General features: G+C 37.9%; 1 protein-coding gene and 1 pseudogene across 1 annotated transcript in view; one reads left to right on the top strand and one right to left on the bottom strand.

Annotated features, from left to right (window-relative positions):
• The window catches only part of NDUFAF2 (NADH:ubiquinone oxidoreductase complex assembly factor 2), a 232,623-nt gene that overhangs the window by 136,173 nt on the left and 73,048 nt on the right, over positions 1-23,402 (top strand). The window contains exon 2 of the mRNA XM_043978898.1: positions 4,209-4,298. Coding sequence (XP_043834833.1) covers positions 4,209-4,298 — 90 coding nt within the window. The remainder of the gene's footprint in view (positions 1-4,208; positions 4,299-23,402) is intronic.
• LOC122737107 lies at positions 13,540-14,077 on the bottom strand (annotated as a pseudogene).

Here is a 23,402-nt window from a genome sequence, read left to right as displayed (position 1 = left end):
CTCTTTAGACCTTTAGAAAATGTTTTAGTCTGAGTAATTTTCATTACTACCATCCCCATGTTTTTGATAGTAAATAGGAGTAAAGACATTTATTCATCATGTGTGTGGGATGAGTAAATGCTTATTTAGTGGTCTTTTCCATTGCTTTAACTTATAGGACTATTTGTGTTTGCTTTCAGCCTTATGTCTTACTATTATGTATTTCCCTCTAGTTTTTTTAAGGTAAAAAAAGACATCTTTAAGTAAAATACTGTATTATCGTAAAGTAGGAAGATTCTTGTGGCAGTTTTTGAGTATTACTCTGATATCTGTTTTGATCTTTGAAACCCTTAGTAACTAAGAGATGAAGGTCATAACCTGAGGCAGATTATGGCAAATATTTTAGAATCACAAAGCAAAATTATGCAATGGAATGGGATGGAGAAATTCCTTCCCCACCATCCAAAAGAAATTAGACCATTATGATCAAAAGGAGGAGGGGATAGAAAAAAGAATGTTCATATTTCCCTTGTCTGGGAGTCTGATGTGATTGGAAAGAATTGAATTGATTTCAGATATATTGGGAAAAGAATATTGATCACTGATTAGGTGCTAATGAAAGAAGAATACTTAAGTCATTCAACCCCTCCAGGACTCAGTTTCTTCAATTTAGAAAGCTGGACTAGAAGGTCCACCTGAGGGTCCCTCAGAGGTCTAAGTCCTGTTTTCTTATGTTTGGCTAATGATGGTAGGAAGAGATAAGTAAGAGTGACAAGATTTTAGACTATCCTGAATCTGGGAAACATGGAGTGTTAATAAAGTTTGGGTGGGCTGGTAAATGTCTCAGCAGACTAAAGAGTTATGCAAGTATATTACATATCCCATAAACAGCCTGTAAAAAACAAAAGTACCAAATGCAAAGTTAGTGCTTGCATGCCAACAAAAACATATGGTAATTGTGTAAAATCACAGAATTTTATGGTTTGGAACACCCAATTTAATCACTATGGGGGAGAGAAAATTGCTCATAATAGATATGGACAAAGTGTTAGCTTTCATGTAGGAGGTTCCTTTTTCCAACACAGAGCCAAATTACAGCCTAATTTGTGTTCATTTTATTCTCAGTACTTCAGAAAGACATAGACCTGGAAAGGCAGGGATATAATGAATCTGAGTTTAGGTCATCCAGATGCTAATGATGATGATGATGATAGCAGGTAGCACTTATATAACACTTTAATATTTACAAAGTTCTTTACAAATATTATCTTATTTGATCCTCACAACAACTCTGGGAAGTAGATATTATTATTATTTTTTTTTTTCTTTGCAGGGCAATGGGGGTTAAGTGACTTGCCCAGGGTCACACAGCTAGTAAGTGTCAAGTGTCTGAGGCCAGATTTGAACTCAGGTACTCCTGAATCCCTGGCTGGTGCTTTATCCACTGCGCCACCTAGCTGCCCTGGAAGTAGATATTATTAACCTAATTTCACTGATGAGATAACTGAGATGGAATGAGGTTTAAGTGACTTGTCCAGGGTTATACAACTGGTAAGTGTCTGAAACCAAATTTGAACTCAGGTCTTTCCTGACTCTAGTCAGGTATTCTATTTGTTTGTTTGTTTATGTTGGTCCACTGTGCCACCTCACATTTGTATATGTGTCACTTAAACATTTGTGAGTCATTTCCTCACAGCCTGATGCAAAATATGAGAAAACTGAGATTCAGGGAGTTTCTGACATATCCAGGGTAATGTAGCTAACATTAGAACTGGCATTCAGATTAGATTCTCTCCTGATTCCAGATCTATCACACTCCACTACACTATGTTATGTCTCTTTAAGTGAAAGGCAAGATAGAGTAGGAATTATAGGATGCAGAGGTTTGTGGTATATTTTACATGATATCTGTTCTGTTTTGCCCTTCATTGTTCATTTTACTTACATGAAAAGTTTCAGAATCTAACAATATAGAAAAAATCACAATGAACAAATATTATGGTAAGAAAGAAAATAAACCAGAATTCACCAATAAAATGGAGAATTCTCACTTTCCAAGGACCATGGAACAGTAGCAAGGTGATCCATATTTAAAAGGGAAATGTGTTAAAAATAAAATAAAATAAAATAAAATAAAATAAAAAAAAAAGGAGGAGGAACCCCCTTGATTAAGGAATGATCAAAAAAGTTGTGGCACATAATGGAATATAAATGCTCCTGAAGAAACTATGAATATGAAGAATGCAAAGAACTATGAGAAGAATTATATAAACTGATCCATAGTGAAGAACCAGGAAAATGAAAAAGTCTCTCACTGGTTATCATCATCCCATCCACTCTTAGCAGCTGTCGAAACCCATCCTATATGCTCTTCTTTTTCTTTAATATAACTTAATCCCCTTTGAGGGGCGAGGGGGAGGAGTGTTGTCTTTAACTTTCCTTGTTGGGGGCAATTAGGTGGTGCAGTGGATAAACCACCAGCCCTGGATTCAGGAGAACCTGAGTTCAAATCCGGCCTTAGACACTTGACACTTACTAGCTGTGTGATCCTGGGCAAGTCACTTAATCCTCATTGCCCAGCCGAAAAAACAAAACCAAAAAAACCCCCAAACAAACAAATAGGCCTCCTCTTCTGTGATACTGCCATCACTCTCATGCAGGCCTTTGATCCTCATGCCTAGACTTTTGCAATAGCCTGATGGTGAGTTGGTTGGCTTCACGTTTCTTCCCACTCCAGTCCATTCTCCATTCAGCTGCCAAAGTGGTTTTTCCTACAGGTCAGGTCTGACCATGTCACCTTTATACTGAGTAAACTCACCTGACTCCTCATCACCTGCAAGATCGAATGTAAAATCCTGTTTGGCAGATCTTCAAAGCCCTTTAACTCTCTCTCTCTCTCTCTCTCTCTCTCTCTCTCTCTCACACACACACACACACACACACACACACTCTTTCCTTTCCAGTCTTATACCTTACAACCTACCACACATTACTCTTTGATCAAGTACCATTGGCCTGTTTGCTGTTCCACAAAAACAAAAAAACACTCCATCTTTTGGTTCTGGATATTTTTATGGGCTGTCCCTCTGTTTCTGAAAGGATGTTCCCCTTTTTCTCTGTTTCCTGGGTTCCTTAGCTTCCTTCAAGTTTCAGCTCAGATCCCGCCTTCTTCAGGGAAACTTTCCTAATCTTTCTTAATTCTAGTTCTTTCTGTTGATTATTTCCTATTTATCCTACATATAGATTGTTTGTACATATTCATTTACCTTTTGTCGCCCCCATAAGATTGTGCACTCCTTGAGAGTAAGGACTATCTGGTCTTTCTTAGGATCCCTGGTGCTGAGCACAGTGCCTGGCACAAAGTAAGCACTTAACAAATATTCATTGACTACCTGCCTGCCTCCCCACCAATCATTAGCCTGGAAATTTCCCCAAGGGAGAGAGCATCTCTAGCAGATAAAAGGGAATTCAACTATACAAAAAGAGAACAAGCAGCAAAGTCATCTTTGGGAATGCAACACTGTTACCCCATCTCAGACATAGATTTGGAGGCCTGCAGCATCTTACTCTCAGCTACCCAGAGATAGGCATTGTTATGTAAAGAACATGGATGGGAAGTCAAGATAAAGAAATCATGTAGCTACAAACTTGAAATTGATGTTATCCTCATAATATTCCCTAATAAATTAGTTGCATTGAAACAAAGTTGAGTTTTGAAAGAAGCATTATAGTAGAACTATTATGTTTATTATGTACAGTACCTAGATTTTTTTTTTTTTTTTGCGGGGCAATGGGGGTTAAGTGACTTGCCCAGGGTCACACAGCTAGTAAGTGTCAAGTGTCTGAGGTTGGATTTGAACTCAGGTACTCCTGAATCCAGGGCCAGTGCTTTATCCACTGCGCCACCTAGCTGCAGTTTTTTTTTTAGTACCTAGATTTTCAAACAAAGGATGCTATTAAGGTTTCTTGTAAGTTAGTCCTTTTCATTTGCCTCCATGAAGAGAGGTTTTTTTTTTTCTATAACATTTTGAAATTTGAAACTTCCCTAATTTATATCCCTACATGTAGATAAAAACATATCTATCCATTTGACAGTAACTTTATTTCTTGTGGTGGTATCCTAAATGGTGACTTATTAGATGATAGTAATTAACAATATTATATGACATGAAGGTATTTTCCAGGGCTGCTGCTTCCTGTTCTAAAAATATTCACCATGTATTTTGTAGGACAAACTATGAAAGAAAGAAGACTCATGGAGGCAAGAAATATGAAAGAAGTAGACTACAGAGAAGGAGATATTCCAGCGGAATGGGAAGGTACTTTTATTTTTATTTTTGTAAAGTATGCAACAGTCTGATTTGCTCCTTTTCTCCAACTTCCTCATTTTGAGAAGTAAAACTTTTGACTACATGCTGAGCTTTTAAAAACATTATTCTTTTAAAAAGTTTGTTTTATAACCCCTTTGGTTTTATATCCCAGTCATATCCATATATACTTACCCCACCATTAGCTCCCCTTTCTGTCAAAAAAAAAGTCAAGCAAAACCACCATACCCACTGATATTTGACAGTGTATGTAGCCTTCCGCACATATTCTACACTTCCTTACCCTGTCCTACTCCAGTTCCTCATTTGGTGCTTCCAGTAACCAGGGATTCTCTCTCTCTCTTTTTTTTTTTTTTTTGGTGAGGCAATTGGGGTTAAGTGACTTGCCCAGGGTCACACAGCTAGTAAGTGTCAAGGGTCTGAGGCTGGATTTGAACTCAGGTCCTCCTGAATCCAGGGCCGGTGCTCTATCCACTGTGCCACCTAGCTGCCCCCAGGGATTCTCAAAGGCAATGCCCACATAGCATAAATTCTGTCAGCATCTTTGCTGTGCTGTGAAGGTTTTGAGTATGACCCTAGCAACCGACTAAAGCTACTTCCTGGGGACCATATTAGCTAAGGACAGAGAATTATATAACCAGTAAAATGGCCACTTAGTAATGCATTTTTTGACAGCGGCAAACAATGGAACAAAGAGAAACAGAAAATGGCCTTCAGTCTAATGCACCCCCTTCCACATCTGCAATGACTATAGCAGAGTAATAGAAATAGGGGCAAATTTTAGGCCATCTATGCATTGTAACTTGACTTGATACTCTAAATGTCAGATCCTTGTCCACTGACCGAGAAGCTGAAGGAGCTGAATCCTGCCAATATTGATGGGTTTTTTTCTATAAATGACCAAAAGAAATAAGAAAGTTACAGTTAAATGAAAAGATGACCCTCATGCACTACTAAGAGATGCAAAGTTTTATTTTTCACCTAAATAAAAATAAAAATATTATTTCATGGATAAGTCATTTCATATTGAAGTATTTAATATTTGGAAAAAAAAGATAATAGCATCTTATGTGCCAACATTGGTTGCAGAGGATGAAGAGGTAGAGAAAATTCCATTAGGAACTTGATAAGACCTTCCAAATTAAATCAGATATTGAATTGCTTGATTTCTTAAGGGGGGTGGGGAGGGAGTGAGGAAGAGAATTTGGAACACAAAGTTTTAAAAATCTATGTTAAGGGGGCAGCTTGGTAACACAGTAGATAAAGCACCGGCCCTGGATTCAGGAGTACCTGAGTTCAAATCCGGCCTCAGACACTTGACACTTACTAGCTGTATGACCCTGGGCAATTCACTTAACCCCCATTGCCCCGCCCCCCAAAAATGTTAAAATTTGTTTTTACATGTAACTTGGGGAAAAAATTCTAAATAAATAAAAATAAAGCAGATTAAATCAGATATATTTTGATAGTTGGTGGCTTTAATGCAAATGTGGGAATAGATGAGAATGGTGAGAAATATACATATGTAATATGTATATATGTGTGTGTGGTATCTATGTATCTATGTATGTATGTGTCTGTGTGTTTATGAAAGGATGGTTCAGGAAGAAGAAATTATAGAAGACCCCAGCCTACACCATAACTTATGCTTTTTACATCATGAATGCTTTATTGAGAAAAGAACTGCTAGGTGCTAAACATGGCAAGCCCCAAGTAACATGATGAAACCTATTGGAATATATAGGAAAAGATAACAATGTGATATAGGAGTCATCCCCGAATCAGTTCTCTGTTTATATTCAAACCAACAACTTGTCCAAAAATCAAAATTAGTTTAAAAAAAAAACTCCAAAGGGAAAAAATAATGAAGAAAAATATATATGACAGGCATATACTTACATATGAATAATAGATATGATCAGGGATCCTTGCTGATTGGTGAGTTCCCGCTGGGGATTGCTATATCTTGAGGAACTCTAGGCCCACTGCCGCTTCACTTCCTCCTCACTCCCTAATCTTTACCACCTTCTTACCAGGTGCTTTTCTGGCCTAAGGATAACTGCTAAAAAACATCAGTAACTATCTAGCAATGTATATACTTTTCCATCTATATTCTGTAAGAAGACGAGTGGTGAACAGGCAGATGTGTGGAAGACATCCTGCAATGTCCCACACATGTACATTACACAATTAATTAAAAGATACACAATATATAAGATCCTGCTGTGTTTAGTGTTATTGATCATGAAAAAGTGTTTTATGCAAAAAAAACTGTCATTCAAGACTCCTTGAAGGATATAAAAACAGAAATAATGCTATTCAAGAGCCCCCTGGTTATAAGAGTCAGGCAGAGACATAGAGCAGGGAGCTGTATGCCTACTAAAGGTGCTCATCACTATAGGGGAGAACTTATAACACTGAAGCCAACTGGAAGAGGGGCTTTCTTGTAAAGGTCCTCGAAATGCTCCCGGTTCTCTTCTTGTCCTGGTAGTATCAAGTTTGTACTGTAACATTAGAAGAGATAAGTAGGGGGTGGCTAGGTGGCGCAGTGGATAGAGCACCAGCCCTGTATTCAGGAGGACCTGAGTTCAAATCTGGCCTCAGACACTTGACACTTAATAGCTGTGTGACTCTGGGCAAGTCACTTAACCCCAATTGCCCAGCAAAAAAAAAAAGAGAGAGAGAGAGAAATAAGTAACCTTTAAGAAATATTTGGCTGACCATTTGCACAGGAAAGTCCAAGTGAATAGAGAATTCTGTTGCCCTGATGATGTCATACATTTTGATTGACAACCTGTGAAGCCTTGCATCAGTATTTGTATACAAATTGGGCTTGGAATTAAAAAAGAAAGAGATTGATCTGCATAGTCTTGCAGGAAATTGTAAAGCTCTTTAATGCATTTATTCTTCTCCTAGAAACAGACTCATCTTTTTTTTTTTTTAATTTTTTTAACCAATACTCTACTGATATTGCTATTTGGCTGTAAGACACTGAACACAGCTGTATTCAAAGAATTTCAAATTAGTATTACACATGGGCCATTTGAGAGATGCATGGTAGATGTGAACAAGTTGCAACATCTAACCGTTGAAGAACTTCAAAGAACAGAAAAGATGTCATCCATCTACACCTCTCCGTAAAGTTGCTATCTAGCTATACTGTCTAAAATTCTAATGAGTGGTCGCCAATAAATTAGAAGCTTTAGCAAGAGTTTAGACTTTTAAGTATTTATTAAAGAGCATTAGGATCTAATGATCAGAGAGAAAGGTAAAAATCTAACTATTTCTAAGAGACCCCATCATCCAACCTGCCACAGTGAGGTCAGGAACAAAATTTGCCCAACACTTCCTTCTTCCTCCCAGAAGCCTCTCCTAGAAAACTGAAACAGCCTGTCCCCACATACACACAGCTCCAAGCTAATTGGCTGGTAGCTTTGATCGACCCACGAGCCAATGTCACTTCCTGACGCCAAGGAACTGAACTTCCAAGTCACATGGCTTGCCCTCAGACGCCTTCTCCTCATGGCAGAGTTTTCCTACAGTAACTCTCCAGCAGGTGGCATCACTCCAATTGTTACATCTCTGAAGCTTTTGATACTATTGATCGCCTTGTCTTTTTGAACACCCTCTTTTCTGTTTTCATGACACTCCTCTCTCCAGGCTCTTTCCCTGTCTGACCATTCTTTGGGTCTCCTTTGCTGCTTCTTCATCCATGTCATTCCCACTGATAGTGGGTGGCCCCAAGGTTCTATCCTAGGCATTTTATTTTTCCACTCTACTGTCTTACTTATTGATCTCATCAGCTGTCATGGTCTCAATTATTATTTTTTTTTTTAGTGGGGCAATGAGGGTTAAGTGACTTGCCCACCGTCACACAGCTAGTGCCAAGTGTCTGAGGCTGGATTTGAACTCAGGCCCTCCTGAATCCAAGGCCAGTGCTCAATCCACTGTGCCACCCAGCTGCTCCCTGGGCATTTTTTTTTTTTAATGTTTCCATGTCCTGCTTTTTAAAAAAAAAATTGGCTGTGCCATTCCTAGTCTTTCTCTCTCTCCCAGATCTTACCCCATTGCAAAAATGAAGAAAAGCAAATAACAATTATGCATAATTAAGAAAAAAGAATTCCCCGTATTGCCATTGCTTATTCAGAACCTTGAGTCATCACTTCTCTGTTATGAAGTATGAGCATGTTTCATCATTGGTCTTTTGGAATCATAGTTGGACATTCCATTGATTAGAGTTCTGGAGTCTTTTTTAAAAATTCTGTATTTAAGGGAGTAGGAATGAGAGAAGTCAATTTCTGTTCATCTGAAAAACAGAGAGATATATTGGTCCTACAGATTTGAAATGTTACATGAATTCTCAGATTATGTCACTATGTTATTAGTTTTACTTAACTGCTTTATTTTGTTATAAAAGACTTCTCACAAAGTGGGAATAATCTGTAATTTATATAATATAAAAACAAAGCATAAAGCTTTACAAAAATTCTGGACTTGAGCAGCAAATAAAATGAGCATTTCTATTTACAAAATTGAATTTGAAAAAGGGTTGTACATAAACCAGCAAACCTCTATTTCTTACATATGTCTTTTACTTTTAAGTATGTAATAAACCCAATGTGTAACTTTCACAACTTCTTCTTTGTTCTGACCCTCTGTTTTTTCTTGTGCGTTTCTAAATATATATAGTTCCACATCGTGGGGATTAGGGGCACAGCACCCTGTGATCTGGAAAATCCACATAAAAATTTTTGGCCCTCCCTTCATATGAGAGAACTCTGAATTTTTTATGGGGTGTTTATAATACTTTATTGTAAAATTTGGTTTAAGAATTTGGTCATAGGGTCTATATCATCTGCTGGCCTTCATGTGGGCCAGTAAGGACTCTTAGGACCTACTTACTGTTGGTCTATGAAATTAGGTTCATCTCTCAACCAGATTTTCTTTTCTATTCCTTCAGCCAACCAGGTTGCCTGAGGGAAAAAATTAGTAATGTCTTTATCTTCTGCTTTCCCCTCCATCTTCCTCATCAGAATGGCTTCTGATTATTTTTCCTTTGAGTGTGACTCACATTGAGATGACAGAGTACTGCAAAAAAGTAGATTTTTTGGTATCATGATTCTCCATTTATTTCTAGTGGCAGCTCCTGCTCTCAGAGGAGAGTGTAGTATAGAGCATCTCAGCATTACTCTCTCAGAATTACCTCTATAGTGTCCAGTCAAGTAGTTCTGCCAAGATTCTTTTATAAATTTTTTTTTTTAATTTTAGTGAGGCAATTGGGGTTAAGTGACTTGCCCAGGGTCACACAGCTAGTGTTAAGTGTCTGAGACCAGATTTGAACTCAGGTACTCCTGACTCCAGGGCCTGTGCTCTATCCACTGCGCCACCTAGCTGCCCCCGTGCTGAGATTCTTAAGCTCCAGTCAATGAACTTGGATTTTGAGAGGGAGGGAGGGAGGAAGGAAGAGAGGGAGAGAGAGAGAGAGAGAGAGAGAGAGAGAGAGAGAGAGAGAGAGAGAGAGGGAGAGAGAGAGAGAGGGGAAGAGGAGAGGAGGAGGAGAAGAGAGAAGATAGGTAGCTAGATAATAGAGATAACTATTTCAGTATAATTGGTTTCCTTTGCAATTCTATGAATCTTTTTTTTTTGCATTTGAAAACATTCTCAAATGTCTGTAGACTTCACACTAGGGGCCCAATAGAGGTGGGGGAATTTTGTAGATATATCTCCAAAACATCCCCAGATAAATACATTCTCAAATGTCTGTAGACTTCACACTAGGGGCCCAATAGAGGTGGGGGAATTTTGTAGATATATCTCCAAAACATCCCCAGATAAATACCCACACTAAACTTGTAGTAACTTGAGTTATATTTGAAAAAGTATCATATCATACAAAGTTTGTTTGAAAGTCTTTCCTTTGAAGCATTTTTGTAAATTTAAAAATAGAATAGATTTAAAAATTTTAATAACCTTTATCAGTGTACATACACAGAATTAACAAAGATGATTTTTTTAGACGATAAGGCTCCTTCACTGTGCTATATTTTCTCATTCCCTTTAAGAAAAGGAAACAATAGACATTCCTAATGTAATATTGCAGAGATGCAGACCACTGATAACCTTTCTGCAATTTAATTCTGTATGGTCACCTACTGTATCTAGCGATAGAATGTCTCATTTACCTCCTCAGCTCCTGTCGACAGGACTTCTGAAAGGCTATCAGTCATTTTCAATGCCTTTGGAGACTCAGTGATTGCATGCTTCCTGCAGGATTTTACTGCTTTGCTCTTCTGTCTTCCTTTTTAAAAAAAAAACAAAACTGGTAACGTTTAGTGATTAATGGGAGTCTTAATTTGCATGCTCACTTTTACGCTCATTATGGTATGTTATGTGCCAGTAGGAGTATTAAAGTTCAGTGAAAATCTCATGCATACTAATGAGAATGCAAATAAGCATTGATGAAAGAATGCCAGTATCTCAAAGTATGAAATGTCCAGTTATCTTTCTAAATTCCACACAGACAACGTTAGCATTATAATGAATGCTGAATGTGGGATATACCACACAGACATAATTAGCAATGGCAACATAATTATACCATTGAAAATTGGACATAGGTCCAGTTTCAGAGGGGAAAATGCAATGATTTGGTGTTACTTCATACATATACTTTCTTTTCTTCTTAACCTTTGCCTTCTTTAAGAAGGACTTGGAAAATAAATGAATGTTTGCATTGATAATTTAACTGCAACTTTTACTGGCTGTATAAGTAAAAAATGGTGAAGAAGCACCACAAATATGACAACATAATTTCAATTATTAAGGTACTATTCCAGTAGAAATAGGAAGAATTTTTCAGTAACAACATTTACATATTTATGTAAATCAAAATCTTTTTCCATCCTCCATTTAAAATTAAATTAAAGGAACCACTTGAGGGTTAACAAAAATCTCATGGAAACTCAGAGTTGGGATAAATCTTGGAGATTCAAAGTCTGTACAGACCTTGGAGATTAATCCAACCTGAACAGACCAGTATCTCAACATGAATCTTCACTGCATTATCCATGACAAAGACTGTCATACCATAGACTATATACTTTCTCTGACATGAATTTATGTAATACTGAGAACACTGTAGCTTCATGTGGGCAGAGAGGAGGCTAAAGCTGGTAGATCCCTCGAGTTTAAGAGTTCTGAGTAGACTTTAAGTTGATCAGGTGTTCACACTAAGTCTATCATTAATATGGTAAACAACTAGGGTCAGGGCCCACCAGGTCCACGTTTCCATGGTTTTCACCATTGAGATAGGGCCTGTGAGTGGGTGCTTCTGTATAAGAGCCTATATAAGAGAGGTAGACTTGGAAGGGGACTGGGGCAGGGGTGGGAGGTGGGGGGGGGGTTAGTGAATGAGGTACCATTGGCCTCATTTTATAGTTGATGAAAGTGAGACAGACAGGATTTAAGTGACTTGCCCAGGGCCATACGACTGATAGGTATCTGAGGCTGGGTTTGAATTCAGTTCTTCCTGATTCCAGTTCCAGCACTCTATCCACTAAGCCACCAGCTGCCTCTATATTTAGATAGAGAACATTCAATACATCCTATATAGTCTGTTTTTCTACAGTTCTGTGACCTTAACTTGTGAAAGAGTATTGTGAACTTAGCAACACAAGGACAGCCATCTTGAAGGAAAACACATTCTGACTGTGGTTCCCCAATACCTCTTTGCCTGCATCAGATTTGTGAGCCATTTCCTCCTCTCTTGAGAAAAGTCCATTATTGTTATAATGTTATAGTACGTTAAATGTTTCTTTGTAGTGGGACTCTAGACTTTTGAAAGGTTCTTTATAGCTTATCAAGTTTTTCAAATGCTTGTTATAGTCCTAAACTAAAACTGTCACATGGTGCTACCATTTCTTAAAATGGTCTAAGATATTTTAGACAGTTACTGTTGAAGTAAAATATTTCTTTTTTCCCCACATAGCCATGAATAATGAATATGCTGTCTTTCACATGTATCTTTAAGTTGCTTTTCCTGTAATGGTGATGAATTTAGACTGTACTATCTACATTCATTTTCCTTGTTTTCCCTTTAACCAGTAATAAAACTTGGGAAACAACTCTCAAGAATTGGGAGAAGCACAATCTATTGAACTTTTTTTTCTTTGCAAAACTAACTGACCAAGACAAAGCTCAAACCCATATTATTGATCTCATCATTAGCCCATACTAAGTAGATAAAAAGTGCTCCTTACATACATACCACCTTCTACTCCAGAGTAGCTACTAATTTTGATTAGTCTGTGTTATTTTTAAAAAATTACTTACACTTGTATACTTGCATATTTATACTTGTATACTTTCATTATAATATAATGACATTAGTAGGTTTTTCTTAATTCCTTTTATTCTTATAACTGAAAAGATAGGCATTTATGAGATGATAAATTCTTTTGGTTCCAGGAAAATAATTGGTTCTATGGACTAATGGAACTGCTGCTCAGAATGGATGGGACAATGATAACCAATGATAGGAGAAGGCAAGAGCTATTTATTTTGGTTCTGTTTTCTTTGCCAAGGATAATGATCTTTAGACTGGAAAAGAAAGAATAGGAAATTGGTGCCAAGATAAGTGAGGAGATAGTGAGTAATCAGGTATCCTTTACTGGTTCAAATAATCTGACCCAGATGAACTAGGGAGCCAAATGTAGCTGTCCTTGTTGAGCCACCATAGGTCATCTTTTTTTAATTGAACTTCCCTTTTACACATGCTGCTTCCACATGATTAGCCAAGGGGGGGAAGGAAGCTGGCCTGTGTATGGAAGTGGTCATCTCTACAATATTCCATTTATACCCAGAAATAATAAACAAGCACAGAAGTACTGTCATGGGTAGAAGTTGGGAGAGAGGGGGTTGGGAATGTCAAGGGAAAGTGGGAATAATTATTTTGTTAAAATACAGGCTCCATCTTTGAGTCCTTGGAGAGGCAGAGTAGTTGCTCTGCTTAAACCCAAGAAGAATAAGAAAATCAAAAGCTGTTTAGAAAGATGAGAACTTTTGGGTCAAGGATGGCATGAAGGGATCATCCTTCCCCTGCTATGATCCCCCCATCCTTTTTGGTATGGCAGAAATGGGGCAACCTGTTTTTCCACGGGCACCCTCCTATCCCACCCCCTCAGCTTGGGCAGTTCAGGGACCACTGTTATTCCAAGTGGGAGTGAGGGGAAGCTCACAATGGTCTCCCCTCCAGAGAGATCACTGAATTTTCTCCCTACCTTTTTGGCCAAAGTGCAGTGGTCCTTCACTTCCTTGAATCAATTTGCTTGTAATTTGCGCTTGATCCCAGTAAACATCTGGGTGGCATCCTTGGAAGTCAAATAGATTGTTTTGACCTTGAAGGACGCACTCTTGGAGGTCCTAGAAGATGAACACTAGGTACTCTTTCTTACTTTTCTTGATCTCACAGGTAGCATCGTAGAAGGTATAGAATTAGTCCATGTCTGGCAGCACCTTAAGAAAGGCACAAGGGTCATCCACAGTTTTCCCTCCATCACTCATAATGATTTTTTTGCCCTGCTCCAGCATGATTTTCTTCTTGTCTTTCTTGTGCTTCTTTACTTCTTGTGATCTAGAAGATTGTGCACAGTTGTGTTGTTGAACACCTTAATCTCCCCATCTGAGACTACTCCACAGACTTCCAAAAATGAGGGAAGGAGAGAACTGAAAGTTATTACTTTGACTGCTACTGCTGGGGTCTTGCTGACCATGGGTCATCTTTTAAATAATGTATTTTCCATTTGATAAGTGGTCAAAAGATAAAACTGTTTTGAGAAAATGAAATGCAGATGGTTAACAACCATGTGGTAAAATGCTCCAAGTCACTAAGTAAAAGAACTGCAAATGAAAACACTGAAGTTTTATGTCATATATCAAATTGATAAAGATTATAAAAGATGGAAATAATCAGATAGACACTCCACTACACAGTTGGTGAAGTTCTGAATTGGTTTAACCATTCTGGAAAACAATTTGGTGTTACTAGAAACTATTAAACTATTAATTAAACTGATTAAACTATTCTTACCCTTTGAACTAGTGATAGCACTGCTGGCCACTCACCCCAAGTAAGTAAAATAATAATTTTTAAAAGCTTATATGACAGAGAATTGCAAACTGATTCCCATTGATTAGACAAATTGGTACATGATTGTAATGGGATATTACTGTGAGATTTAAAATTGGATATACGAGCATTAAACTCCCCCTTTTAGGGGCAGCTAGGTGGCGCAGTGGATAAAGCACCGGCCCTGGATTCAGGAGTACCTGAGTTCAAATCCGGCCTCAGACACTTAACACTTACTAGCTGTGTGACCCTGGGCAAGTCACTTAACCCCAATTGTCTCACACACACAAAAAAACCCTCCCCCTTTTAACTTTTCCCTTATATATCTCCCAGACCACTAAGAAAAAGAAGCCTCTGAGCTTTAATCAGTGAGGGATTCGTTTTTATTGCTTGGGAATTAATTAGACAACAAAAGGTGATACCAATTAGGGAAATAGGAAAGTAGAAATACAAATGAATAATCTTAGATTTAAGCTTAGTCTATATTCCTTTATAAAATTCACTGAATCCCAAACTGCCTTCCAGGCTGAGAACCAGAGCCAAACACCAAACATGTGCGCCGCCATGGCTAAGCTGAAAAGCCAGAGAGAAAGAGAACTTCCGTTCCTCCCTCAGTTTTAAGCTGGTGTGCCAGAAGTTCATCGCAGACTCCACCCCAAAAGGGAGGTCCTTCAAAAGCCGCTTCAGTAGCATGCACTCAACTCTCAAATGATTCAGCTAAAACTTCCATTTTTTACCACATTACTATACTATAAGAAATGATAAACATAATGAATGCAGAGAAATATAGGAGGATGAACATGAACTGATGCAAAGTGAAGTAAATATATGTAGGAAAACAATATACACAATGACTACAATACTATATGTGGAAAGAACAATAACTACAAAATAATCATGTTACAGATGTTATGAGATGTAAAGAATAAGTTGTCCTCAAAGATGGATGTGAGAAAACATTTCCCCCTGCTTCTTTGTGTGGAGGTTGGGATCCATGAGCACAGAACATTGCATAAAATAGATTATTTCAATGTTTTCATTGGTTTAATTGAATATTTTTCTTCCTCTTTATTTCTTTAAAATAATTTTTCTTTGTTATAAGGAATGTCTTTCTGTGAGGGAGAAGAAAGTGATACAAAGGGAAATGTAGGCAATATAAAAAGATTTAAATCGATAAAATTATTTTTAAAAAGAAAAACTTTATGTGTGTGAGTGTGTGTGTACTAAAATACTATATATACATGTGTAGTTATAGCAATAGTTTTATTTTTTATTTATTTATTTATTTATTTTTAGTGAGGCAATTGGGGCTAAGTGACTTGCCCAGGGCCACACGGCCAGCAAGTGCTAAGTGTCTGAGGCTGGATCCGAACTCAGGTTCCCCTGAATCCAGGGCCGGCGCTCCATCCACTGTGCCATCTAGCTGCCCAGCAATACTTTTTTTTTTTTTTACATATAAGGTATTTTATTTTTTCTGTTACATGTAAAGATAGTTCTCAACTTTTGTTTATACAAGCTTTACAATTTCAGATTTTTCTCCCTCCCTCCCTCCTCCCCTAGACAGCAGGTAATCTGATATAGGTTATATCTATATATCTATATATCCATATCCATATCCATATAGATAGATATATATATACACATAATAACATTAATCCTATTTCTGCATTAATCCTGTTACAAGAGAAAAAATCAGAGCAGTGATGCAAAACCTCAAAATAGAAAAAAAAACAAACAACAGCACCCAAAACAAAAGAAATAGTATGGTTCAATCAGCATCTATACTCCACAGTTCTTTTTTTTTTCTTGGATTTGGAGATCCTCTTCTATCATGAGTTCCCTGGAACTCTTCTGTACCATTGCATTGGTGAGAAGACTATAGTCCATCACAGTAGGTCAACACTCAATGTTGATGATACTGTATACAATGTTCTTCTGGTTCCCAGCAATACTTTTTAAAAAAAAAATTTTGGGTGAGGCAATTGGGGTTAAGTGACTTGCCCAGGGTCACACAGCTAGTAAATGTTAAGTGTCTGAGGTCAGATTTAAACTCAGGTCCTTCCTGAGTGCTCTATTCACTACGCCACCTAGCTGCCCCATAGCAATACTTTTTACAAGGTAAGTTCCCATCAGTTGAGAAATGGCTAAACTGTTATGCAATGTTATAGTGCCATAAGAAATGGCCAATAGAAAGGATTTAGAGAAACTTGAGAAAACTTGTATGAACTGAAACAGAACTAAGCAAAGAAAACCAAAAAAGGAATGTATATAATAACCACAGAAAAGTAAAGGAAAACAACCCTAAAAGACATGAGAACTTACAGTGCACTAGCCATTATTGACTCTGAGGGCATGCTGATCAGACATCTCTCTTCTCATAGAATAGTGGTGAATAATTACAGGCACAGAGTGAGGCATATGCTATCAGGCATGATCCATGTGTTAATTTGTTTTGATTAACTATTTCTTTATTATAAGATAAGGTTCTCAGGAGGTTGGTACTAGGACGTGTGATAGTAATGTTATTAAAAATTGCCAACAACATTTTTTTAAAAGCGTGGAGAATGGAAGTCATAGAATTGTAAGACAAATGTTTTAATTTTTTTAAAAAAGGGAGCAGAATGAAGTCTGTAGACTAGAAGCCAGTGAGCTCAACTTTGATTCTGGGCAAGATTCTAGAATGTGTTAATTAAGGAATTAATTTTTCACAGAGCTAGCTAGCATGGCTTCCTAAAGAATAGGCCAGATTAATCTTATTTCTATTTTTTGACAAAGTTACTCGTTAACTAATGAATCAAGGGAATACAGCAAATATTTTAAATAAAATTCCACAAAACATTTGACAAAATCTTTCATGCTATTCTTGTGGAAAATCTAGAGATGTGTGCTACATAATAGTATAATGAAGTAGATTTAAAATGCATGACTAGTAAGACCCAAGGAATAATCTTCAATAGTTTGATCTCTGCTTGAAAGGAGACCTCTGGTGGAGTGACACAGAATCTGTGCTTAGTTCATTTTTATCTATGATGTGCATAAGGCATAGGTAGTAAGCTTATCAAATCGGCAGATGATGAACTGGGAGAGATAGCTAGCCCACTGCATGCCTGCAACCAGCTTCAAAAATACCTTGACAGATTAGAAAATTGGAGAGCCTCTACTAAGATGCCATCTAATAGGGACAGATGTTTTAACCTTGGGATTACAAATATAAAGTGAAGGAAGACCACTCCAGTTCATCTGTAAAAGGTCTGGGGGTTTTAATGTACTACAGACTTAATATGGGCGTAGTTATAATATAACTGAGAAAGATAATGTGATCTTAGGCTGCATAAAGAGAGGTAAAACCTCCAGAACTGGGGAGGTACTAACTCTGCTCTGCCTGCCCAGACCATATCTGCATTGTTGCCTTTACTTCTGGCTCTCACATTTTAGGAAGAATATTGATAAGCTGGAGGGCATCTAGGGGAGGGAAGCCAGAGTGGGGAGAAGGTCCTTGATATCATCCCATATGAAGAGTGATTGAAGGAATTAAGGACATTTAGCCTGGGAAAGAGCAGGTAAAGAGGGTACAAAGAGCTGTCTTTGGAAGAGGGAATCATCTTGTTGCTGGTACACTTAATAAGTGCTTCTTGCCTTGCCTTCTACTTGGTGCCAGATTGTAGACTAGTAATGATTACAAGTTACAAATGGGGGGGCGGGGTGCTAGGTGGCCCAGTGGATAAAGCACCAGCCCTGCAAGAGGATCTGAGCCAGCCTCAGACACTTGACACTTAACTAGCTGTGTGACCCTGGGCAAGTCACTTAACCCTTATTGCCTTGCCCCCCCCCAAAATGTTACAAAGAGGCAAATTATAGGCTTAATATGAGGAAAATCTTCCTAATAACTCAAGTTATACAAGAGTGATTGATTTAGACTGTATCAAGAATTGAGGTGGTACAGTGGTTAGAGAGCTGTCCCTGGAAACAGGAAGGCTTGAGTTCAGATTCTAGCTTCAGACACTTAACTAGCTGTGTAGCCCTGATAAAGTCAATTAACCTCTGCCTCAGTTTCCTCAACTGCAAAATGAGGATAATAATAGTATCTACCTTTCAATGCTGTTGTGAAAATCAAATGAGATAATATTTGTAAAGGACATAGCACAGTGTCTGGCACATGGGAGATGTTTTGTAAATGCTTATTAAAAAAAAAAAGTAGTGGGGTCCCTTGACTAGAGGTCTTCAAATAAAGTCTTGATGACCAACCCCTTAGAAACAATGTACACAAGGTTATATTTCCTTGTTTGTATTTGACTAGATGGCCACTGAGGTCCTTTCCATTTCAAATTCTGTGACTCTGAAGGAACGAAATTCACTGAAAGCATGAATCTTTGTGTTCTATCACAGTGGAGAGAGTGCAGTCATCCTGATAGAATCAAAAGTGACTACATCATTGGAATAGCTTTCTAAGGATTAACCAAACAGATTAAAAATAAAAATCTTTTAACTGAATAATATGCTGAATTTTAAGTAGTTTTATTCCTAAGAAATATTAGCAACATGACATAATAAGCTTTAGCTTATGACTATAGAGAGACATTTGAAAGGTTTGATACAATATTACTTCCCCATCTGTGAAGAACCTTTTAAAAACAGGTATTAAGCCCTGCTGCAAAGAAAATATATACATATATATGTATATATGAAAAAATTTTAACAATAGTAGTAATAATAATTGTGCTAATCTTGAGGACAATGGTAGATCAAGTCTCATGATATCTGGAAAATGGAGCACACCAAACATTTAGAAAAAAATAATAGACCTTTATATATTTTTAAATTTTTATTTGTTGTTGTCATTGTTTTCACTATTTAGAGTTTTATTTTTCAAAATTACATGTAAAATACAAATTTTGACATCAATTTTTTAAAACTGTGTTCCAAATTCTCTTTCTCCATCCCTCCCCACCCTGACCAAGAAATCAAGCAATTCAATATAAACTATACATGAACAGTCACGCAAAACATTTCCACATTAGCCAGGTTGTGAAAGAAAACAGACAAAAACAAAACTTCAGATAAAGGAACTAAAAAAAATTATGTTTCAATCTCTATCCGGATACCATCATTTCTCTCTGTATATGGATTGCATTTTCATAAGACCTTCAGAATTGTCTCAGATTATTGAATTGCTGAAAATAACCAAGTCATTCACAGAAGATCATCTGACAATATTGCTCTTATTTTGTATACAGTACATTTCACTTTACATCAGCTCATGTGGGTCTTTCCAGGTTTTTCTGATAGCATCCTGCTCATCATTTTTTTAATAGTAAACTACATTTTTATAATACTTTAAAGGGAGATTTCCTTACAATAAACCCACGAGGTTGATTACTGCAACAACGGTATTAGATAACATTTATATAGTACCTTATACCTCACAAAGAATTTTCTTCACAATAGCCCAGCAAAGTAAGTACCATACGTTTTGTCCCCCTCATTAATCAATCCTCATCTTCACCCAATCAGCATCAATCCATCCATCAATCAAAGCAATCATTATCATCTTACATTACTCTTGCCTCTGCTTCAAAAACTTTTCAGTTATTATTGTTAACTGTTTCCCTCCATCCTATTCCCTTCCCATGATATTTACTGTTTTCTTTTTTCACCCTATTCCTCCTCAAAAGTATTTTGCTTCTGAATACCCCGTCCCCCACTCTGCCCTCTCTTCTTTCACCCCTCTTCCTTATCCCCTTGCCTTTCTACTTTCCTTCAGGGTTAGATGGATTACTGCACCCAATTGAGTGTGTATGTCATTCCCTCCTTTAGCCAACTCTGATTAGAGTAAGGTTTTTGAGCCAGTTCTGATGAGTGTAAGGCTCATTCACAGCCCAACTCCACCCCCATCTCTCCCTCCACTCCATAAGCCCTTTCCTGCTTCTTCCATGTGAGATTTTACCCCATTCTACCTCTCTCCTTCCCCCACTCCCCAGTGCAATCCTCTCCCCCATCAATTTTACCCTACAGATATCATCATGGGGCAGCTAGGTGACACAGTGGACAAAGCACCCACCCTGGAACCAGGAGGACTGAGCCCAAGACACTCACCAACTCCATGACCCCAGGCATGCCACCTAATCCTGACCACCCCACAAAAAAAACACATGCAAAAATGATAAATGAAAAATAAATGCTTTGCAGATATCATCTCTTCATAATCAATTCCTACCTGTTCCCTCCATCTAAATTTATTCCTATCATCTGCCCTAATACTGAGAAAGTTCTGATGAGTTACAAATATCATCTTCCCATGTAGGAATGTAAACAGTTTAACCTTTTAACATCCCTCATGATTTCTTTTTCCTGTTTACCTTTTTATGCTTCTCTAGGATTTTGTATTTGAAAATCAAGTCTATTCAAGTTCAGGTCTTTTCATCACAAATACCTGAAAGGGGGCAGCCAGGTGGTGCAGTGGATAGAGCACTGGCCCTGGACTCAGGAGTATCTGAGTTCAAATCCAGCCTCAGACACTTAACACTTACTAGCTGTGTGACCCTGGGCAAGTCACTTAACCCCAATTGCCTCACTAAAAAAACAAATTAAAAAAAAAAACAAATAATAATAATAATAACAAGTACCTGAAAGTCCTCTTCTATGTCATGAGACCAATTCATATTTTTCCTGGAAGTTTTGGATGTTGGAGCCCTGACTTTGCTATCCTCTTCTGAGGGTCCACCTCAATCTTCCTAAAAGAAACTTCCTAAAAGAAACTTCCTAAAAGAAACTAAAGAAACTTTTATGGTCCACATCTTTCTCTGTCTGCTCATTTTGCCCACCTATTTCCTGACTTTTAACTCCTTAAAGTGGGGCACTGCTTTCCAGGATGTTCTGTCCCAAGCTTCAGGGGGTCCAAGGTGTTATGATTTAAGGCGGGGCAAGTTCTTCACTTGCCTGGTCTGTAAATAGCCCCAAGCCTCCTTGCTATTCATCAGGCAACAAAATTTTGTTTGCTGTGGTTGGTAGCTCCGGTGAGCCTGTGCCCCTCCCTCACCTGTGCCGCCACTCAAGATTGCTTCCTGGTTCTCAGCTGAGGTAGAACAAACAAATTCCACCTCAGCTCCAGCCGAGACCCCTTTAATTTCCCCGTGGCTAGCCACTCGACCCTCTCACCAGACCGTGAGCTTAGTTCCAGAAGATGCTGGTGATACAGCCAATTCAGAGGCTCCAGGGGTAAATTTCTCTGGCACAGCTTGCCAAGGGCTAGATCTGTGTTGGTGCAACCGCGGGGTCAGGCTCTACTCCCACCCTGGCACAGCAGCCCCCTCCTGATGACCTTCTAAGCCATCTTTGGCTGGAAAATTATCTCAGCCTGTCCTTTTGTGGGTTCTGCTGCTCCAGGAATTGTCCTATGGTGTTATTTAGAGTTTTTAGGAGTGATTGTACAGGACCTCTGAGAAGTTACTGCCTTTCCTTCACCATCTTGGCTCCGCCCCCGATCTTTATAATTAAGGAAGAATAGCCTACTGAGGGAATGTCAGCCGCTGACCTCTATGCCTATACACATATGAAGGACATACCTAATGAAGGAGTGTAAGAAGGGCACAGACAGACTACTAATTTACTGAAATATTTAGAGAATAGAAGATCCAATTGTTCTTATTGGTTGTTGACTATAAGAAAGAATTTATTTTGGCAGAGCAATTGCTACCTTAAGCCCTATTTCCAACAAGGTATTCCCAATGCATATGTCAAAATCATATGAATCAAGATATAACAAAGATTAATAGACATCAAGAAAAATATAAAACAAGATCATGTACACTCATCAAAGGGGTTCATTACTGTCCTAGAAGAGATCCAGCATGGAATCCAAACAGAAGTGATTCCTTGTAGAGGGTACTCTTTGTGGATGACATTGTTCTGATCATATCAAACTTAAGAACATTGTGAACAGACTAACAAGAAGAATAGCCAATATTTATATAGCACTTTAAAGTTTGCAAAGTGTTTTATATATGCTATCTCATTTGATTTTCATAACTCTGTGAGGAAAGTGATCCCTCAAAAGAATTCAGCCTTTCCAACCAGGAAAAACCAAACAAATGCAGGATTTCTGATATCCAGTGGATGGACATACATTGGACTCAGGTTAGTTAGGTAGACCTAGTTTCAAATCCCCCTGATATTTACTAGGTGTGTGACACAGTACGTAGTTCATATATCCTTCCTAATCCCATTTCCTCAACTATAAAATAGAAATTATAACAACACATTATCTTTTTTTAAAGCATAGATTCTTAACCTGGGGTCTCCAAAATGACCTATGGATGGATTTGAGGGGGTCTTTGAACTAGTATGGGGGGGTGGAAATTGAATATTTGTTTTCACCAACTTCTAAGTAAATTTTAACATTTCCTTCGATTGTGAATATTTTTTTTAATTTCTGAAGAGTCTAGAGGTTTCACCAGACTGCTGAAGAGGGCCATGACTCACAAACAAAAAAAGTTTCAATATCCTGCTTTTGGCTTAAATTGAGTACACTGCAAACCCTACTGAATTGTCAGCTGTGACAAGCAGTTGGATGTACAACCTAGAGTTTTATTAGTAAGCATGTACTTTTTGGATAGACATTGAAGACAGACAGTGAACAGACCTTATGATGGAATAGAAGTCAGAGAGTAGGCATTATTGTACTTGGGAAATCATGCGATGCTTATAATTACTCCAAGCTTCTCCCTGAAACAGAGGCCCATGTTAAAAACATCATTATTCCACTCAAGATATTAAATAGCCATGAGTCATGTAATATCACAGTCTCCAAAGAATTAAAGTTGTGGGTCAATCAAAGGACAATGAATTGGATTCACTGCAAACATGAGGTGGCTATAATACATTATCAAAGAAGAACTGGGCAGAGATTTGCAGAATGCCATTTGATAGCTTTTTGCCTAGAAAAGCAAGCAGAGCATTAGAAAGAATGAGAG

The sequence above is a fragment of the Dromiciops gliroides genome, chromosome 1 (assembly GCF_019393635.1).
Source record: "Dromiciops gliroides isolate mDroGli1 chromosome 1, mDroGli1.pri, whole genome shotgun sequence".
NCBI classification, from domain to species: domain Eukaryota; kingdom Metazoa; phylum Chordata; class Mammalia; order Microbiotheria; family Microbiotheriidae; genus Dromiciops; species Dromiciops gliroides.
The sequence above is the reverse complement of the archived record's forward strand: the minus strand, read 5'-3'. Positions and strand labels throughout refer to the sequence as shown.